This window comes from Talpa europaea, assembly GCF_964194135.1.
Source record: "Talpa europaea genome assembly, chromosome: 6".
Taxonomy (NCBI): Eukaryota; Metazoa; Chordata; class Mammalia; order Eulipotyphla; family Talpidae; genus Talpa; species Talpa europaea.
In genome coordinates, this window is record NC_140072.1 from 26,077,227 (window position 1) to 26,096,739 (window position 19,513).

Here is a 19,513-nt window from a genome sequence, read left to right on the forward strand (position 1 = left end):
AATTTGAAACACCCCCCTAACTTTTTAAAACTCAGGAGCAAAAAATTGCTTCACTTATGACTAAAACCTACAGGATTAAAAAAAAAAAAAAAAAAAAACACCCAAAAAACAACTCCAGCTAGAAAACATTTGTTTGTTATACTGTGTACACATCTGTGATGAAACTTCAGCATCCTTAATGCCCCTTGGGTTCATCTCCCGATTAGGAAATGTCCACAGGTCGAAAGGAGCAAAAGCAATTGTTGCCATTTGCCTTATCAAGCTCAGGAATGATCTTGCTGCCAACACTGCTTGGCCTGCCGACGTGCACATCTAAGCTGAACAGACTGGAAAAAAAGCAGGGTCACTGCTAAATTATTCTCACGAATCCCAAGTAAATCCTCCAAAGACACCATGACGAGTCCATCCTCTCAGTCACTTTCAGCTTCTGATGTTCACCCCTGAAGTCCCAGAACAGGATTTTCTTATTCTCCTGATCGAGCCTCTTAATCCCACCAAAGCACCCATTGCTCAGTTTGACTTTTTTCCTTTGTCCCATCTGTCAAAGCTCTTAAATCAACAACTCGTGCATGAGCCTATAAACTGCATAAAATAAGGATTTATTTTCTGTCTTTGGCATGGTTAAATAAACAGTAGACACTATTAAAAGCTCACTTCTTATTCTAACATTATTATATGCATTATACCATATTTACTTGAAAATATTAACTAAAATTCATTAAAACTCCAAGGCAATAAATCTCCTGTAACTGGCATCAAGTGACTAAGTACAAACCTTTCAAAAACAGAACACTTTCCTTCAATAATCTCCTCCTATCTCAAGAAGTTGTCTATTCAATATAAGTATGACAATGGGACTATTAGGAAGAATAAACTCTCCCCAGATCCACTATATAATGAATGTACATATTTTACCAGTGTAGCAGTTGATTAAATGACCAAAATATATTTCAAACTAAAAAAAGCAGAAAAGTTACAGTTACTGCTAGAGATCTTAGTGTTGGAATTATACAATATAATGAAAGTTTACTTCTTTCTGACCCATAATTTTGAACTTTTCTTTTGGAAAAAAAATCTAGTCCAGAGTCATCAAATCAAACTTCCTATGAGATGGGAATATTTTTTATCCATGCTGTTCACTAATCACATGTGGTTTTATGGCTAGTTGTGTTGGAGGAAGAGAAATCTTAATTATATTTAATTATTTTTACCAGTGTGCATATGTTTAGTGGCTGCTGGGTTAAACAACGAAGAATTCTAGACATTCATTTTTTGAACTGCTGAACGGAAACAAAAAATTACAGTGAAAGGGGTAGCAATCTTTTCATTTACAATCAACTGGAAAAATTAATCTGTCTTAAGCAAAGAAGATAGTATTACAAATTTTTGTGATTGAGATTTCAGAGCCATGACTGGTCTTTGGACTGTACTTACATAACAGGAAGTACATAGGGTATTAATTGGTGATTATAATTTATCTAACTTGGGATAACAAAAACTGGCCAATGCAGTAAAAACCATCAGTGTTTGATGTAGCATTATTATTAGAATGAAATAGGAAGTCAGTAGGGACAAGAAGAAATGAAATGCTATTCACAAAAGATAAAGCACAGCTACTGTCACTTGAGTCTGAAATACCCTAATAACACTTCAGTGTTATCAGAGATTTAAGATAATTTATAACATTACTGCTCTTTGAATAATCAGTTCCCCTCCCTTAAAAGAACTTAAAAATAGCCCAATTTTTATACTGACACATGACAAATTTTTAAATTCTAATTAAAAATAAAAGTTGATTTCTTTAAAAATTTTAAAGGCACCTGTTAGTGTTACTTTTGACATTTCATTACTTGTTGGGAAGGTTAAATGACCTTGTCACTATAACTGAAGAAATGTTCTTAGAGTTCAAATGAAACTGTGACATCTTAGAGACAGGAAAGGTACAGTAAAAACAAAGATTGCATTTTTCAGTTCACAGGGAAAACTTGTTCTTAAGATTGAACAAGTAGCCTAATGTAAGTAATTACAACAGACTCCTATTTATGGACAAGAGTAATAGTGCCAGAAAAACACCACTTACTACAGAGGCTCATTTGGTCACACATTAAATAAAGATGCCTGGACCTCCCTGGTGGTGCAAGGGGTTAAGACACAGCCTGTGAAGCTATCCGCAGCCACTGCAGTATGAGTTCCATCCCCAGCCAGGTAAGTGACTCACATGGCCCAGTAGACCTCTCCTGTCTCGCCTGCTGCTCCCCTCAGCAGTGTATTTCGGTCAATCCACCAGTTCTGTTCCCTACTCTGTCTCTGGTGAATCCTCTCTCTCCCGGCACCTCTGGCCTGTACTCCAGTTTTTGTATGCATAAATAAATAAATCTTAAAAAATAAGGAAAAATGCCTTTTCAAAAAAGCAACTATTCTCTTTCATTCTGTCCACAGAACTGGAAGGGAAATAAATGATTTAATCTAACGCTGACAAAGAAGTAGGCAATGAATCCAGAAAAGTGATATTCTTCCAGTAACATTAGTTGGTGAACTAGAACTTCAATTTTCACTTCTCATTTTCCTGTGCAGTTATTTTTGAAAGGACTCAAGCTAAATGTGACCAAAGATACAATTCTACACAGTTAGATATAACACCTGAAAAAGATATGCATTTAATCGCCAAATCAGGTGTCATTAGGCACTTATTCTAAGACTTTGCACCTAGAAATCTTTTGGACCCATACCGCTACATGGGAAAGGCATCTACAAAAGACTTCTAAAAGGAAAACATTAATTAAGATAAAAAGAAGTGCAAGAGTAAAGAAAGGCTTCATGAAGTCTAGAGAGAGAAGATAACCCTGTATTTTACAGGTAGTTGTTATAAAGAGACTGCATGAGTTCTTTCACATTTTCTATTCTATTTCATTAAAATAAATTGCTTCTGTACCACTCAATAGATTCTATGACCCATTCATTGGTTGCAACTGCAATTTAAAAAACTACTCCAGATCAATGGTCTGCACTGAGAGGTATATACCTGGTGTCAACATTCTAGGGTTTGGCAAGAAAACATTTAAATCTCCATTTTTAAAAGGTTATCCTCTGAAAAATAGGTTTTTATATTTTACAATACATCTACAAATGAAATATTAGCACATTCACTACTAAATATGATATTTTATCAAAATGTTTAAGGTGTGATTCTTGGACCACTAGGGGTGTTTAGTAAAAAGTAGATTCCTGGGCCTTATGTGAGAGCAATTTAATCAGAACCTTTGGGGTAGGCTGTGGGGAATCATTTTATACTATAAGAATATGAGGCTTGGGCCTCCCCTGGTGGCGCAGCGGTTGAGAGCTATGCTGCGCGCAGCCTCAGCAGCACTGGTTCGATCCCCGGCAGCTGGGCGAGAGTCCTACATGGTACACAGACCTCTCCTGCCGCCTGCTGCTCCTCTCAGCAGTGTACTTCGTCTGTCTGCCTGTTCTGCTCCCTGCTCTGGCTCTGGTGAATTCTCTCACCCTCCCGTGCTTCTGACTGTACCCAGTGCTTGTATGAATAAATAAATAAATCTTTAAAAAAAAAAAAAAAGAATATGAGGCTCACTGTTCTAGAGTATGCCCAGTTAAAATGAAAACATTTTAAGCTGTATTATTGAGAAGTCACCAACCTCAGACTCTTTCTTTTTAAAAAAAGGTTTCTTTCTTTGCTTCTATCCCTTCACTTGATCATACCCAGTTTTCACCACTAAATGCTTATCTTTTTTCTGTCTTCCCTTCCTCTCAAATCAATGTTGCTTCAGAGCATCTTTGATCATTTTGGAAAATATTGGGATAGAGTTTAGATGATTTTTCTGCAAAAATTAATTTTAGAAAAAAAACTTGGTGACTTCAGTTTTTAACAGATGAAAAGAGGCTGATCAGTGTCAAATTTTCCAAGTCACTAAGTGAGGACATACCAAGTTATTATAGAGATAATTTAATTAGCAACTGAGTAAACACCAAGACAAAATACATAAAAACCTGATCTTAAAAAATCCTTAGTGTGACTATACTACAAGACATATAAACGACTCAAGACCACATGCACACACACTATGTGCGGATATTTAGCTACACATGTATACTGTACTTGTGTACATAAATCTCCCTCTATCTCCTATGTACATACTGTGTGTGTGCTTATTTTTTCACAAATATAGTTATGGAAACAAGTTTTCAAAATGTACTGAAACACAAACACAAACACAAACAGTAAATATGGCACTATGGTGAATAACTTCAATAAAACTCTAGTACTAACAACCAGGTTTTCAGTGCATTGCAAAAATGGCGAACATCAATTTTCTATTTAGGACTCTAATGTTATGACAGTGCTTTGACTCAAAATATTTGGTGGCCAAAATTAGCCAAGATGATTATTTCAGAACTGATAAGATAGTAGGAAGAGACTGACTTGTCATTGAAAATAAAGTTACTGATTCAACAAAACAGACCTATGTTCTAGAGCAGATGATTTTGATCTATTCCTTTCTAGACTCTGTGCTGAGTATGTGTATTTTCTCTACTGCACTCTAGATCCTTAAATATCTAGAAGAATTCTTAAACATAAGCCTTATTATCATCCAGTCATCATGTAGAAGAAAATCTGAGGCTCAGAGAGAGGGGGTAATTTTCCTAAGGTCTCAGAGCTTGAAAAAAGATTCAAACCCTTGCCTAAGTTCAAAGTCCTGATGTCTTCATTCTATCGAGCCACTACCATCACAAAAGGTATATAGATCTAGCTGCTAAACAAGAAATAGAATATGATGAAAACAACTTTTCTGTATATATGCACATTATAAATAAGTAGCGAGGTGATGTAAGACAAACAAAATGTTCTGTCCTGTGCAGGGTCAGTAAAGGTAATATTTTTATAGGTTAAATTAGAAAACTATCTCACGTGATTTTTGTGGGTAGCTGAGTATATTTAAGCAACTGCTACTATAACAACGCATTAGAAAAGCCAAACAACAGTCAATAATTTTAATTGAGAGGTTTAATAAGTGGACCGATACTTACAAAACTTTCACCTCCATTGCTTCTGGAAGTATATTCTTGTACAACAGTAATTTTATAAGACTGATGTAAGTGTCACTGTTAAACACAATGTCTTGCTTTTGTGCTTTCTGGAAAATATTATATGCATCTATAAAGAAAAAAATAAGAAATGAGATGACATGATTCCGAATGGCCAAAGGGAGGAAAATCCTAAAACAAAGCCCCAAACCCGCATACTTCTGTTTCTTTTAAACTCACCCACTATAGTATTCCATACTGATACACACACTGGCCAATCAAGCAGATATTGCCATTCTTCTAATCTTTAAAATACCAAAGTGACAGTCTTGGAAGCTACTACTTAGTCCAAATGAATAGCATCTGAAAGGGCCTCCTTTAAAATGTATTTTCATACTAGTTTTCTAAAGTCAATAGATTATTTTCATGCAATACGTAGTGCTTCTGAATTTGTCAAAGATGATACCAGTTTCAAAACAAATGGCAAAATGTATATTAAAGTCCAAATAAACCAGAGGTATAATTTACATTGAGAGGAGCTAAAGATTTATGTTAAAGCTATCTTTAATCTATAAGTGGGTGTTTATAATAGTTAACATTTCAACACAATAGCGCTAAAGTGAATATAGCCTATAATTCTAAAATTAGGAGATCAAATTATTTGGCTACGACAGGACTTATACAAAAACATACAATTTTCAAATATACAGATATCTAACAAGTAAACTAAGCAACATTTGTTTGACTGATTAACAGTTTTATTTCACTTGTTCACAATAACTGTCAGTGAATGAAAAGATGTTACCAAAAGAGAAGTAACTACACTTTTCAGTCACTTACTTTTCTGAAATAAAATTGCCTGGCTATAAACATCTAACTGAAACTACAATCCACTCTCTGGTGTGTATAAACAAATCATAATAAAGATGGGGCACAGCTGAACTATCACGTACAGTCTCCCATGGATATAAAGCTCGATGTAAGGAAATACAGAACACACAACGGGGAATGAACATAATAATGCTCAGGAGAACATTCTGAGCTTCTTTAGAGGTTTCTGAACAAGCAGAAATTATGCCTGTGTTTTATATATTCGGGGAATTTACACTAACCTTCCATTAAACTGAAGTGACAATATCAAAAACTTAGTTATCATTTCAAGCTAAATTTGGAGAAAATAAGAAAATATATGACATTAATACTTGCATCTTAACTGAGGAGAATGATGTGGGTCAATAAAGTAACTCTGAGGCTCAAGTTAATCAAATTTTAAATCCTCCATAGACTAATCCCTGTTTGTCATTAAATTAACAGCTGCTTTAATAACTCATTAACTTCCTGAATAAAAATATACAATAAGTAAAATTGGAATTTTTAACATTAACAAAATAATCTCACAATCTTACTTGGCTATTTGCTAAAATTACTGTTTCACATGAAGTTGGTGTGCCTGTTTATTATTCTCCATTATTATTATTTTTTTTAAACTCCCAAATACACCAAACTCATTCACTACAGTTTGTTTTTAGTATCAAAGTGACATTACTCCTTTATTTGTGCTGAACTATCAGAAATCTAATAAAGTGCTAACGTACACATCATATTTCAAAGTGTTCATATTTTTCTAAACATTTGAACTCATATATACACAAAACTAAAACCTCTCAAGGATAGGATGAAACCAACCAGACAAATATAAACAAATATAAACCGTATATTAAAACTAGAATAGGGGTATATCTCTACATTTATGATAAACATTGCATTTTATTTTGTTAGTTAACTGGTTAAATGTTTTTTCTTAAAAAGAACACATTTTTAAGAAAGACAACTATGAAGTTTTTGAATCTTTAAACAGAAACTATATATTATATTCATTTTAGTCAAGCCAAAATTCTATCAGACTATTTCAGTAGTATTTATGTTGGTTAGTAATTTTATAGTTAGCTTACAGATAAAGCTTCAAGGATGTGCAGACTGAATATGAAGCAAAAGAAAGGGCCTCAAAAAGAATAAAGTTATTCTGCAAGACTGAGAAAGCATATGAATTTAGCTTATTCTTCCTCACTCTGTCCGTGTTATAAGATTTCTAATTAAGTCAAGAAGTTAAGAGGGTCTATAAATTTCTAAATTGATCTCTTTCTACTGAGCAGAGCTCAAAACTGCCAAAGTAAAAAAAGAAGAAAAAAAAATCGCTGTACTTCTTTCCTTAACTGTTAAATTATCACAAAATATAACCTGAAAATCCACCCCCCCAAAATAAAGGAAAATGACAGCATTCTTTGGAGAAAAATCAACAAAAATACAACAAACAATAGTAATACATGATTTGGGGAGAGTACAAGAAAATCTGAATGAAAAGATCTAGAATGCAACAGGCAAATTGGTGTCAGAGGGCAATCACAACAGAGGTTGGTGTACTCTCCGGTAATTCACCCTCAGAAAGGAAAGTAAGAGAAAGAAACAGAGCTCATGTCCTCCCTCCAACCTCAAGATATTGTCTGATCACTTTAACACATACTAGTATGATGGCCAATGACCTAATAACTTTATTCCTTTCAAATAAAAGCAAAACATGTAATAAATATTTGTCAATGAATAGTCATGATCATGCTATTTTCAATGCAAATTTGTTAATGTAAACCTGTAAGTATATTAAAATACAGAAATCTAATTTTTTTTCTCATCATTCAATACTTTATTATAGACTTCGAAATTTAAGGACATTTTCGAATAAATCATAACAGCATTATCATATCTATAAAATAAGGGCCATTCCTTAATCTTTCCTACTACTCAGTCAATATTTAAATGATCACAATTGCTCCAGTCCTTGTAAATTTAATCAATAAAATAATTAGTACAATCTAAGCTCCAACTCCTAACAAGAACACTTCTAATTTCCTCGATTCCATGAAAGAAGACCCCAGGGTACATGTCTACCTTTGCTCTTCCTCTGCTGGCAGGCTTTTAATAGGTCTTTCTGAAAAATGGCTTCAACGGGTACAGATGATGAAGAATTCAGGGGCTTCTTTTCATCTTCATACCACAACTTAAAAACAGAATTATTCAGTTACACAAAACTGGTAAATAATCATCTTTTCAGTAAAACTGTGCTAATCTCTGAAGGAAAGTTACATTGACAACAAATCCTTTATGCTTGCAAGTTAAAAACAAATTACCTCTGGTACATCAAAAGGAACTTCCTGATTACTGTTTCTAAGGATTTCTGCTAATAATCTTAATGTCTTCGTATGAGGAATAATATTTTCTTCTTGCATTTTATTCCAGACAGCATCAGCTTTTTGCCAGTCACCATTTATTTCTGTAAAATTTGAGTGAAGAACACATTAAACAACAAGCAAATCAGACTGTATGAACATAGTTAGAACTTTTTATTTGATGTTGAAAAAAAAGCATTTATTCCAAATATTGCCTCCAAAGACAAGAACAGGATGACTGTGGACCAAAGTTGAGAAGACTTCTTTCTGTATACCTTTTTGTACTTTAAAAATTTTAAACCATAGAAATATCTATCAACCCCCCACCATTTTATTAAACATGTTGAAAATTATGTTGATAAAAAGCTTGTCTGTATATTTAAAGCAACTAAGAAAAAAACCATTCATTACGGAAATCCAAACTAGAAAAACATAACAATTCAACTATGTCCTTTAGTCTTTGGGAAGCTGAGGGATACATATATTTAGCATAGCACACAACTGAAGGTCTAAAATGACTAAAAGTCAAATGTATGATTTTCTTCAAAAGTGACAAATCAACAAACACTTTTCAGTTGAGTAAGGAGAATTTGGTCTTTTCTGCTGACGTGAAGAATTTCTATGAAACTGTGTAATAGATTTCTTATCTCATTGTATAATGCTATCAGACTTAGTATTACAGGATGACAGGAAGTTTATTGGAAGGAAATAGGTAGTAATCCCCTCAGATCGAAAAATCTAGTTTCTTCTAGGTGGCAATCTACTCTTCATAAATAGCAAAATCTTAAAGAATCAAGACTTAAGGGGCCTCCCAGTGGCACAAGGGGTTAAGACACAACCTATGAAGCTGTCTGCAGCCTCTGCAGCACAAGTTCAATCCCCTGGCCAGCCAGGGAGCAACCCACATGGCACAGCACTCCTCTCCTGACTCGCCCACTGCTCCCCTCAGCAGTGTACTTCTGTCAATCTGCCTGTTCTGTTCCTCACTCCGTCTCTGGTGAATCCTCTCACACCCCACGCCTCTGGCCTGAACCCCAGCTCTTGTATGCATAAATAAATAAATCTTAAAAAAAAAAAAAGAATCAAGACTTAAGTGGCTTTTAAAAAGAGAAAAAAGTCAAGTTATTTGATTTAATAAACTTCTGCTGGTGAAAAAGCAGGGCATAATAGGACAGTCATTAAGTTCAATACAACTATTATGCACAAAAGAAATATTACTTTAAATGAGCTGTTTGTGTAAAAATTTATAAATATGAATACAGAATATCTTATGTATCATCAGGTCCAGGGAGGGGGTTTTGGTTTCAGAGCGTGTTTCAGAAAACACAAAACATGTTTTGCAAAAAAACCAAATACTAAAATGAACCAGATTTTCCCCTCAAAATTGAAAAGCTAAGTTTTTTCATAACTAATGACTCCTTAGTAGTAGAATATTCAAAGAGCAAAACAAAACACATTCACACGCCATCAGAAACCTGCAAGAAAGAAAATGGTAAATAACGAGCAGGAAAATTTCTGGAGACATGCAGAAAGCCTCAACTTACATACAGAATATAGTAAATGGAGGCTCCCAAAGTAGAAATTAACCTAAAATATAGACTGCTTTTATACATATTTGGATAAAAATTAGTCTAAGCAATGTAAAACCCCTCAATTTACAATCTAATTTCAAATAAAACTCTCATTACTTTTCCTTCATTAAAATATTCCCATGTAATGCAGAACTCAAGAGTAACTCTTCAAGTGTGTCAATGTGAAAAACTAATTTAAATAATGTATTTAATTAAATAACGTATTTAATTAAATTAAGTAAGTTAAAAACAAAAACACAAGTCCAAGAATCTTTAATTTTGTAGAAGGGGCTGGAGCACTGTGTTCACTGCCAAAGGGGTACCTTGGTGTGTGGAAACACAGTTAAGGAAGGTTTCCAGGAGATGGGAAGAGCAATGTTAAGGTGCTTTTTAAAGAGATTAATTTTTAAGTGAACATGACTATTCCAAATATTAAAGAGAAGGTGGGTGGATGATTTATAAATCTGTGCCTTTAGACTGAAAAGAATACTGGGAAGATAATTTCTTCTTTTAAAAAGAGGCACATATGAAAGTTCCATACTGGGAGGACAAGATATTATAGAGATACATCTGATAAAATGGACTGGCATGTTATAAAAAGAAAATATTTCAAAAATACAGGAAATTAATGTATATAGCATGACTTTATATACAGCTTTTTTTTAAAAAGATTTATTTATGTATATAAGAACTGGGGTACAGGCCAGAGGTGTGGGGGGGTGAGAGGATTCACCAGAGATAGAGTGGGGAACAGAACAGGCAGATTGACCGAAGTACACTGCTGAGAGTAGCAGCGGGCAAGTCAGGAGATGTCTGCCGAGCCGTGTGGGCAGCTCCCTGGCTGGGGATTGAACCCATGCTGCAGTGGCTATGGACAGCCCTATAATTAGGGCCCTATATATAGTTTTTTTGAAGGGAGAAATTTTCTTGGAAATGTAACCCAATCACAAAAAAATTCAAGGCAATCAAACTAATCAGTGTACCAAAATCCATAGTGGTGTTTCAGGTCTCACAAAGGTACAAAACATTCTCCTGACTTTCATTCTCATTCTCATGATTCAGAGCTCCTCATCCTTAAAAGAAATTTTAAGGTTTTCTTTCTTTGAAAAATAGAACAGCAAAAGTTCATGTGAATAGGAGAAATTAAGTGTGTGAGACTGGCTACCTCTCCTCTTCTCTGGTATTATATGAAGACTACTTTAAATGTCAAGACTTACATCTCTGTGTGTGTGTGTGTGTGTGTATATATATATATATATATATGATTTTTAAAAATTGTGAAAAAAATTTGCATGAAATACTTCATCAAAAGAAAGGAAAAAAAAGTGGAAGAGAAAGAATTAGCACTCAAATAGAGATTAAAGTGTCCAAAAGAAGTCTTTTAATTCTATATATTTAATAGAGATATTTGCATTATGTGCCAGGATTTGATCATTATTTAAGTTAAAGTATTAAGAATTATACTGTGAAGACTGTAGTTCCATGCAACCAACAACTAAATTGTAAATTCTGCAGCGAAATCTTATTTTATTTATGTCATCTAGATGTAGGATAAAACTACCAGTGATAATAAAAAACAAATGAATCAACTTTGTTACTACTCAAATACCCTAAAAGAAACTGCAATGTTCCCAAAGGCATAAATTGGTATATAAATATCAGAGCACTGTTTGATAATAAAGATCAATGGTTTCAGAAAAATCAATTTTTTTTCACCCTTTTTACAAATACAAATTCAGCCTAAAGAAACAATTAAGGTTGTGGACAAAGATTAAGGTACAAAGATGAATAATGCAGAGTTGTATAATATGGAAAAATTAAAATCTATCACTTATCTAGTAATTGGAGATGGATTTAGAAAGTTCTAGTATACCAATCAATTACCTGTAGGTGATAAAATGCAGGAAAATGTTATATGTTGAGTCAAACTATTATCATAGACCATACTTTAAAAGAACTTATTTCTTTTAAATATTTATAAATGAGATTGTATATAAATATGCATTTTTTTCCCCTGGAAAAAGATCTATACAGATGAATGAGTTGATGATTACTTATTTATAGAAGTGACTAATAAACCTACCAGAGGACTTAAATAAGAAAAACAGTTTCTCCTTGAAGAGTCCTACCAAATTTTGTGGCTCTGAAGATTTTTCTTACCTTCTCATTATTACAGTAACAATATCCAAAATTATGAAGATTGTGTATTATCTAGCAAATACAATTTTTTGTGATGAAAGTTCAACCTGGCCTTGGTCACTATTATAGACTCTACAACTGACATACATGGAGCTTCATTTCCTGCCACTGCCTTCAACAGAAAAAATGTCTCAAAATAAAAATATGTGGAATAGTCATATTACTTACTATATAGTTTTAGTAGACTATAGTACAGCTGGTCTCTATCACATTCAAACAGCTTTTGTGTCAGTTCCACTAATTTTTCTAGAGTTTCAACCTGAAAAATAAGATTGACAGATGATATGGATTGTGTAAAGGATCTATTTTATAGTTAACAAATTTTTGTTGAATAATCCTTCAAAATAGCTTTACCCAAAGGACAGATTAATTTCACTTCAGAAATTAAAAGCTGGGCACAGAAACGTGAATGTACTTAATGACAATGCAATATATAATGGCTGTAAAATTGTAAAAAATGGTTAAAATGAAACATTTTGTTATATGTATTTTAGTTGAGCACAATTAAAAAAATTAGTTTTTAAATTAAAGAACTGAAGAACTCTTTGGGGAAAAGAACATGTGAATGACTATCTAGTTGAAGGAAACTTGATGAGAGTACATTTGGAGACTTTCTAAGGTATTGGAGTGCAGGACAGGACGGGAAGAATACAGTGAGTATATCCTTTATTAATTTAAAAATACTCCTCCACCCAAATGTTATACTCCTCCTCCCCTAGAGCTTTTAATTGTCGTCATATGAACAGACATTCTGCACTGGTGGAAAGACAAAGTAGAAATTCTACTGGCTTTCCATTGGGCAACTCTCTGATCTTTAAGGATTAAAGCAAGTTTAAACTGGTAAGGAAACAAGGTTAGCCTGCTCAAATCAAGTACAAAAAAGCAAGTTAAAACGCTCAGGGTCCAAATCAGAATTTGTACTTTATCTCAGGAACCAGAAATAAACTATTTCTTACATGAAAAAATAACCAAGACAACCCAACTTCCATTAATAAAAATTTACCTCCCAAAATCCCCAAGTACTCATATGATAAACTTCCTACTCATTTTTAGATGTTTGAGACCAGATATAAAACACAAACCTGATTATTTGAAATACATCGATCACAAAACCACTTTAGTCTTGTAGGTCGAGCTCTAATACCTGGAGTCTGTAAAATAATCACACAACATACAAAGTAAGGCTTCAGCCAAATATTAATTTTACTCCCCACCGTAAAGATAGTTTTCCTTCTAATGAATTTGCTGCCTTCTTCCCAAACATATAAACTAAAAGAAACATAGCTTAGCCCCACAGTTATCAAAGACCTTTAATTAAGATTAGAACAGAACATAAAACACAAGCTATATTTAACCTGTGTCTAGAAGATTCAGATTATTTCAAAATGTTGCTTGCAGGTCAATGTTCATTACATAAATCTTTAATTAAAATGGTAAAGCTTTCCTTTAGTTCAAAAAGAATTTTTGAAACTATTACTAAATCAACGCCAAATATGTCAAATCAAATATTGGCACCCTCTCAACAGATTCAGGAAGGAAAAATTATTAATGTTACATAGGATTACTAACAGTTACAATAAATCAATGGTTTTAAAAGAAATAGGCTTTGTAAAATTTAATAACAAAAGTATTCTACCACAAATGCTTGCTTAGTATCTAAAACTAAATGTTTAAAGAAACAAGTACTTAACACAAGCTAAGTAATTAAAATTAGTTCATAGTTTTAGTTATTTCAGAAATTGAGATATATATATTATATCCTCCATTAGAAAATGGTACGGTTTAATCACTAACTCTGGCTTTGAAGGCATTATACTTTCTGGATACTGGAATAAAGATAAACCAGTTCACATATAATTCCAAGATTTGTCACTATACAGTAGTTTCATCATCAGTAAGGAGGCTTCACCATTAAACACTACATTTCAGGCACAGCATTATGCTTAGAAAGCTATATACTCATTAACCGTGGCTCCTCCAGTCTAAAGAGTTAGTTACCTTTACTGCTTTCTCAATTCAGCTCTGTTGATTAAACCAGGTAACTCCTCAAATTTGATCTCTTATTTTTAAGTTCTCCTTATGTTATTTCTTAAAATAACACTGTACAGTGTTAAGAACTGAAGCAGAAACATCTCAGTGCATTTAAAGAATGATGGACCAAGATGAAAATGCATACATTGTGCAAAAATGAAAAATGATGTAAAAAATATATAAAATAAAAGAAACAACACAGTGCTAAATTTTTTAAAATATTGTATATCAAAGAAATGAAATTCACTATGAAAATTATTTATTTAAAGATGTGAGACAATCTGCTAGAACTTAAGTCGATGTTATGCGTTTTGTTTTTTTGAAAGTGGTTTATAAAATTCCAAAAGGAAAGCTTGTCCACAAAAGCAACAACAACAACAAAAGAATGATGGAAAAAGTAGAACAGAGAAGTTGTATAAGTGCTTACATTTTAACTGCACAAGTGTTCCCATTTTGGGATACAAGAAAAATGTTGACTAGAGGTTGAAATATATTCTAAATATCACTAATGTTTGCACAAAATTTCTGCTCAAAGATTTTCTCTTATTATCTGTATTGTTTTACATACATTATTTTGAAAATGAAATGAACACCAATGTATACAAACAGTCCTTGAAAAAAATACTAAATAATACTCTTTAGAATATGGCAAAATGCAGTGGTTACAGTCATTTAGAACTTTCAATATTATTGCTGATTCAAAGGTGAATGATCAAAATAGCACAACTTTTATGGCAAACTGCTCCTTTTTGTGTCTGATTAATCTGCCTGTTATCGGAAGGACAGCTGACTAATTAAACAGCAGATATTTCTGCTTCATTTTGAAATTGAGAACTGTTTGTACATATAAAAATCTCAATCATCAAAAGAACATCTAAGTCAGATTAACTAAATCTCCTAGGCATCTGTTATTTTTCTGGCTTATCTCTTAATATCTTACTGAATTTTAAACACTGCAAGTTGAGAGCAAAAATAGAAAATGTATTAAAAACATAGACAAGAACAATTCTATTTGGGATGTTAAGTATAACATAAAAACCAGTTAACACTTAATTAAAACAATGAACTCATCTCTACCTTTTTCTGTTTTTGAGACATATATTCTACTTAATGGACAGTAAGACTAAAATAATTATTGTAATAAAAAAACAAACCAAACCAGATGTAAAAGATATTAAGTAAACTAATTCATCAAATGAGGGTAAGAGTTTGCCGCAGAACTGCTGTTTCTTTAAACTTGGGGTACTGTGTTTCAAAATACTTTGGATAGCTGTAATTTAAGACCAGGTTCAGTTGTATAAGAAAAAAATATAATCAAAATGATTTTCATTAAGAATAGATATCGGGCCTCCCCGGTGGCGCAGCGGTTGAGCGCTGGGTTGCGAAGCTGCCCGCAGCCTCTGCAGCGCCGGTTCAATTCCTGGCTGCTCCCCGGCCACCGGAGGAGGGTCCCACATGGTGCGCAGACCTCTCCTGCCGCCCGCTGCTCCCCTCAGCAGTGTACTTCGGTCCTTCTGCCTGCTCTGCTCCCTGCTCTGGCTCTGGTGAATTCTCTCACCCTCCCGCGCTTCTGACTGTACCCAGTGCATGTATAAACGAAACAGACGAACAAACAAATAAATAAATAAAACATGCCTCTATAAAAAAAGAAAAAAAAAAAAAGAATAGATATCAAGTAATTATATCCTTTGAAGTAAAAAGAAATAAAGATTCTTCTACTTCAAACTCTGTATCAAGGAAAATCATCTTACATTTGACTTAAAGACAAGTTTTTCCAGTTTTTATTTTTTATGCCATTATTTCTAGAAACAGAAAACAAGCAAACAATTGCCCAAGTCTCATGACCTTTAGTCAGCATAGTAGGAGGAAAATCAAGTGCATGAAGGGGTGGAGACGAAGAACAAGAACCCAACTACTTATCTCTATAGCTAGGATAGCAGGGAAGTAAAAGGGTTATCAGGGTGCTTATTAAACCTTTCAACATTTGTCCTTTGCTCTAAAATCTACAAAGATAGATTTAAAGACCATGTCTACAAGGAGAAATATATGGCTGAGAAAGTCAACAGTCTAATTATCATAAACTAAACATGATCCACTTAACCAAGTGTTTATAGACTTTAAGTAAACTAAATCTTCAGAGGGGGGTATGAATTTGCTTGAGAACTGACATTTCTTAAAATTTAGAAAGCCAGCAGAGGAGAAAAAAATACTTCTAAAATCCACTCTGTATATAAATATTCACCTTGGTTTTTTTTTTCCTTTTTAAAGATTTATTTATTTATTTATTTGTTTATTTATACAAGCACTGGGTACAGTCAGTAGCGCGGGAGGGTGAGAGAATTCACCAGAGCCAGAGCAGGGAACAGGACAGGCAGACTTGACGAAATACACTGCTGAAGGGAGCAGCGGGGGGCAGGAGAGGTCTGCGGCCATGTGGGACCCTCGCTGGTGGCCAGGGATCGAACTTGACTAAATTCTTTTTTGTTTGTTTGCAAAGAAATACCATTTTATTTTAGTAATTTCTTGCAAATAATTTCTTGCAAAACTCAGGAGGCCCAGGCATTAGTCCAAATCTCTACTACCATGAACCATAAGAGAGCTCTCCCTATAAAGACATAAGAAAATCGCTATCTTCATAAAATGGTAATGACAATTGTCTCACTTCTGAGAAATGATCCTAGGAATATAATCTGAAAATCAAATATGCCTATAGGCACATTGAATTATGACAATTACGTAAAATAATGAAAAATTTTCCTTAAATGAAATAATTGGGCCATTAAAAATAATGTTTAGAAGAGTTACATGCAGGGAAATGCATTAACAGTGATGTAAGGGTATAAAACAAGCTATATGATTCAATTCATTACAATTATATATAAATGCAATGGGCGCTGAGTAAAAGGAGGAAAATAACCACAAAAATGACTAGATAAGTAATGGATTAATAGTGAGTCTTTATATCTGGTATATTTTAAACAATAATACAAGTTAAGTTTTACTTGAATCTTTTGAAAAAGACAGATGGATTGGTATCACTGGTACCAAATACTATTTACAAAATAAATTTACCTAATATTATCATTTAACATTGTAAAAACAACTTGTGAGTATTTTCCTAGTGGCACATGTTATTCCAGAAGATGGCAAAAGCACACTGGAGGAACTAGGAATAATTAACCTGCACAAGATAAGGCTCCAGAAGAGACAAAAAGGGTAACTTCAACAGAGCAAGCAATGTTACAAAGAATAAAACTAATATTTATTAAGTATTTAATACTGCACCAGGCATTCTAGATACACTCTTACTAGTATTAACTGACAAAGCCCTAAGGTGAAGAAGACCAAGAGCACAGGATGGAAACACTTTCCTGGCATGGTGGCATTTGCAGACAGCTGCCTCCACCTGAAATGCTTTGCTCTCCACTCTTTATTCCAATTCATCCTTTAGTTCTCATCCCCAAACATCACTTCCTCAGAAAGATCTAGTATGAAATAGATTCCTTCTACAGCAATTTCTCATTTTAGATTCCTTTTTTCAGTTCTATCTTCCAAACTAGATTATTATAAGATGTGATCAATAATTACTTGTCAAAGAAAGGTAAGGAAGGAGATAGGAAAGCGAAAGGAGTTCCCTTTGCAAATTTAAGAGTTCACAATGAGAGATGCTGTATTGGATCAATCAGAGCTTTGTTTATCTCATGCCTCTACTAACTCATCCAACTGTCTGCTTAACTAAGGACACTATCCTTTAATAATTTGAAATCATTTAAGATGACAGAGTAGTGTATCTTAAAAATTCCCACAACCTCTATCCTAATGTAGATCCTTATTAATCTCGCTGTCTCAACCCCCTTTAATCTATAGCATATCCTTCTGTTAATATAAATTTCCTTTAAATATTGCTCAGCATTCACTATCTTCAGAAATACAATTGATTTTGATATTGAAAGTCTTCTAAGCTCTGGGAATTATCTACCCTTACAAAATATTTATTACAAATCCTATACTCTAGCATGAAAGAACTATTTAAAAATCAGAAAGGAAAAATATCCTGTTAGAACTAAACAAGGAATTCAGTAAAATTGCAGCATGCAAAATCAATACATAAAAGCTTATTGTTGTATTTCTATATATTGACAATGAAGTATCTTAAAAAAAAAGAAATAAAGAAAACAACTCCATTCCCAGTAACATCAAAAGTAATAAAATACCTAGGAATAAATGTAAGCAAGGAGGTGAGAAAGACCTGTACACTAACTCTTAAGACTTGGATGAAAGAAACCAAGGAAGACAAATATGTGGAAAGGTCTCATGTGTTTAGGGCTCAGATGAATTAATATGGTTAAAATGCCCACATAAAAAATGAAAAAATGATGTAAGATTATATAAAATAAAATATTTTTTAAAATGCCCACATTATCCAAAGCTACCTACTGATTCAAAGAAATCCCTATCAAAATTCCAATGGCATTTTCCCCAAATATAGGAAAAACAATTCCAAAATTCTTAAGAAACCACAAAGACCCTCAGTCAGAGCAAATCCTGAGAAAGAAGAACAAACTTTTGAAGGCATCATAATTCTGATTTCAAAACTCCAATAACAAAGAGTATGGCATTGGCATAAAAACAGACACAGATCAAAGCAAAGGAATCAAGAGCCCAGAAATAAACACACACACACACACATATACAGTTAACTAATATCTGACAAAGGAACCAAGAATACTCAATGGGGGAAAAGATAAGACTCTTCAATCAATGCTGCTGGGAAAAATGGATATTCAGATGCAAAATAACTGTACCCCATTATTTCTTACTTCATTCACAAAAATTAACTTGAAAATGGATTAAAAACGTCTGCTTAAGACCTGACCCACAGAACTCCTATAATATGGAAACATATGGGAAAAGTTCCTTGACTTTGATACTGGCAATGATTTTTGGATATGACAGCAAAGCCCAAGCAAAATAAGCAAAAAATAAACAAGTGGAACTAATCAAACTAGAAACCTTCAATACAGCAAAGGAAACAAAACGAAAGGACAACCTACGCAGTGGAAGAAGGTATTTTGCACACCATCTAGGTAAGTGTTTAATATCCAAATGTTTAGGGCCTCCCCTGGTGCTACAGCGGTTGAGCGCTGGGCTGCAAGGCTGCCCACAGCCTCTGCAGCACCGGTTCATTCCCCGGCCGCCAGCGAGGGTCCCCCCGCCGCCCCCCCCCCCCAAAAAAAAACCAAATGTTTAAGACCTTCATACAACTCAATAGCAAAAAATAAATGATATGATTAAAAAATAAGCAAAGGACCTGAACATTTACTCAAATAATTCAAATGGCAAGTAAGTATATGAAAAGATGCTTCTCATCAAAACTATCACCTTACACCTTTTAGAATGGTTATCAAAGAGAGATAAGTTAGTGAAGATACGGATGAAAGGGAAGCCTTG

The 19,513-nt window shown here is 33.7% G+C and overlaps 1 protein-coding gene across 1 annotated transcript in view; it reads right to left on the reverse strand.

Annotated features, from left to right (window-relative positions):
- Positions 1-19,513, reverse strand: part of LRPPRC (leucine rich pentatricopeptide repeat containing) — a gene marked incomplete at both ends in the record, with an annotated part of 89,990 nt that overhangs the window by 13,056 nt on the left and 57,421 nt on the right. The window contains 5 exons of the mRNA XM_084234780.1: positions 5,044-5,170; positions 7,984-8,092; positions 8,223-8,365; positions 12,200-12,290; positions 13,114-13,182. Coding sequence (XP_084090906.1) covers positions 5,044-5,170; positions 7,984-8,092; positions 8,223-8,365; positions 12,200-12,290; positions 13,114-13,182 — 539 coding nt within the window. The remainder of the gene's footprint in view (positions 1-5,043; positions 5,171-7,983; positions 8,093-8,222; positions 8,366-12,199; positions 12,291-13,113; positions 13,183-19,513) is intronic.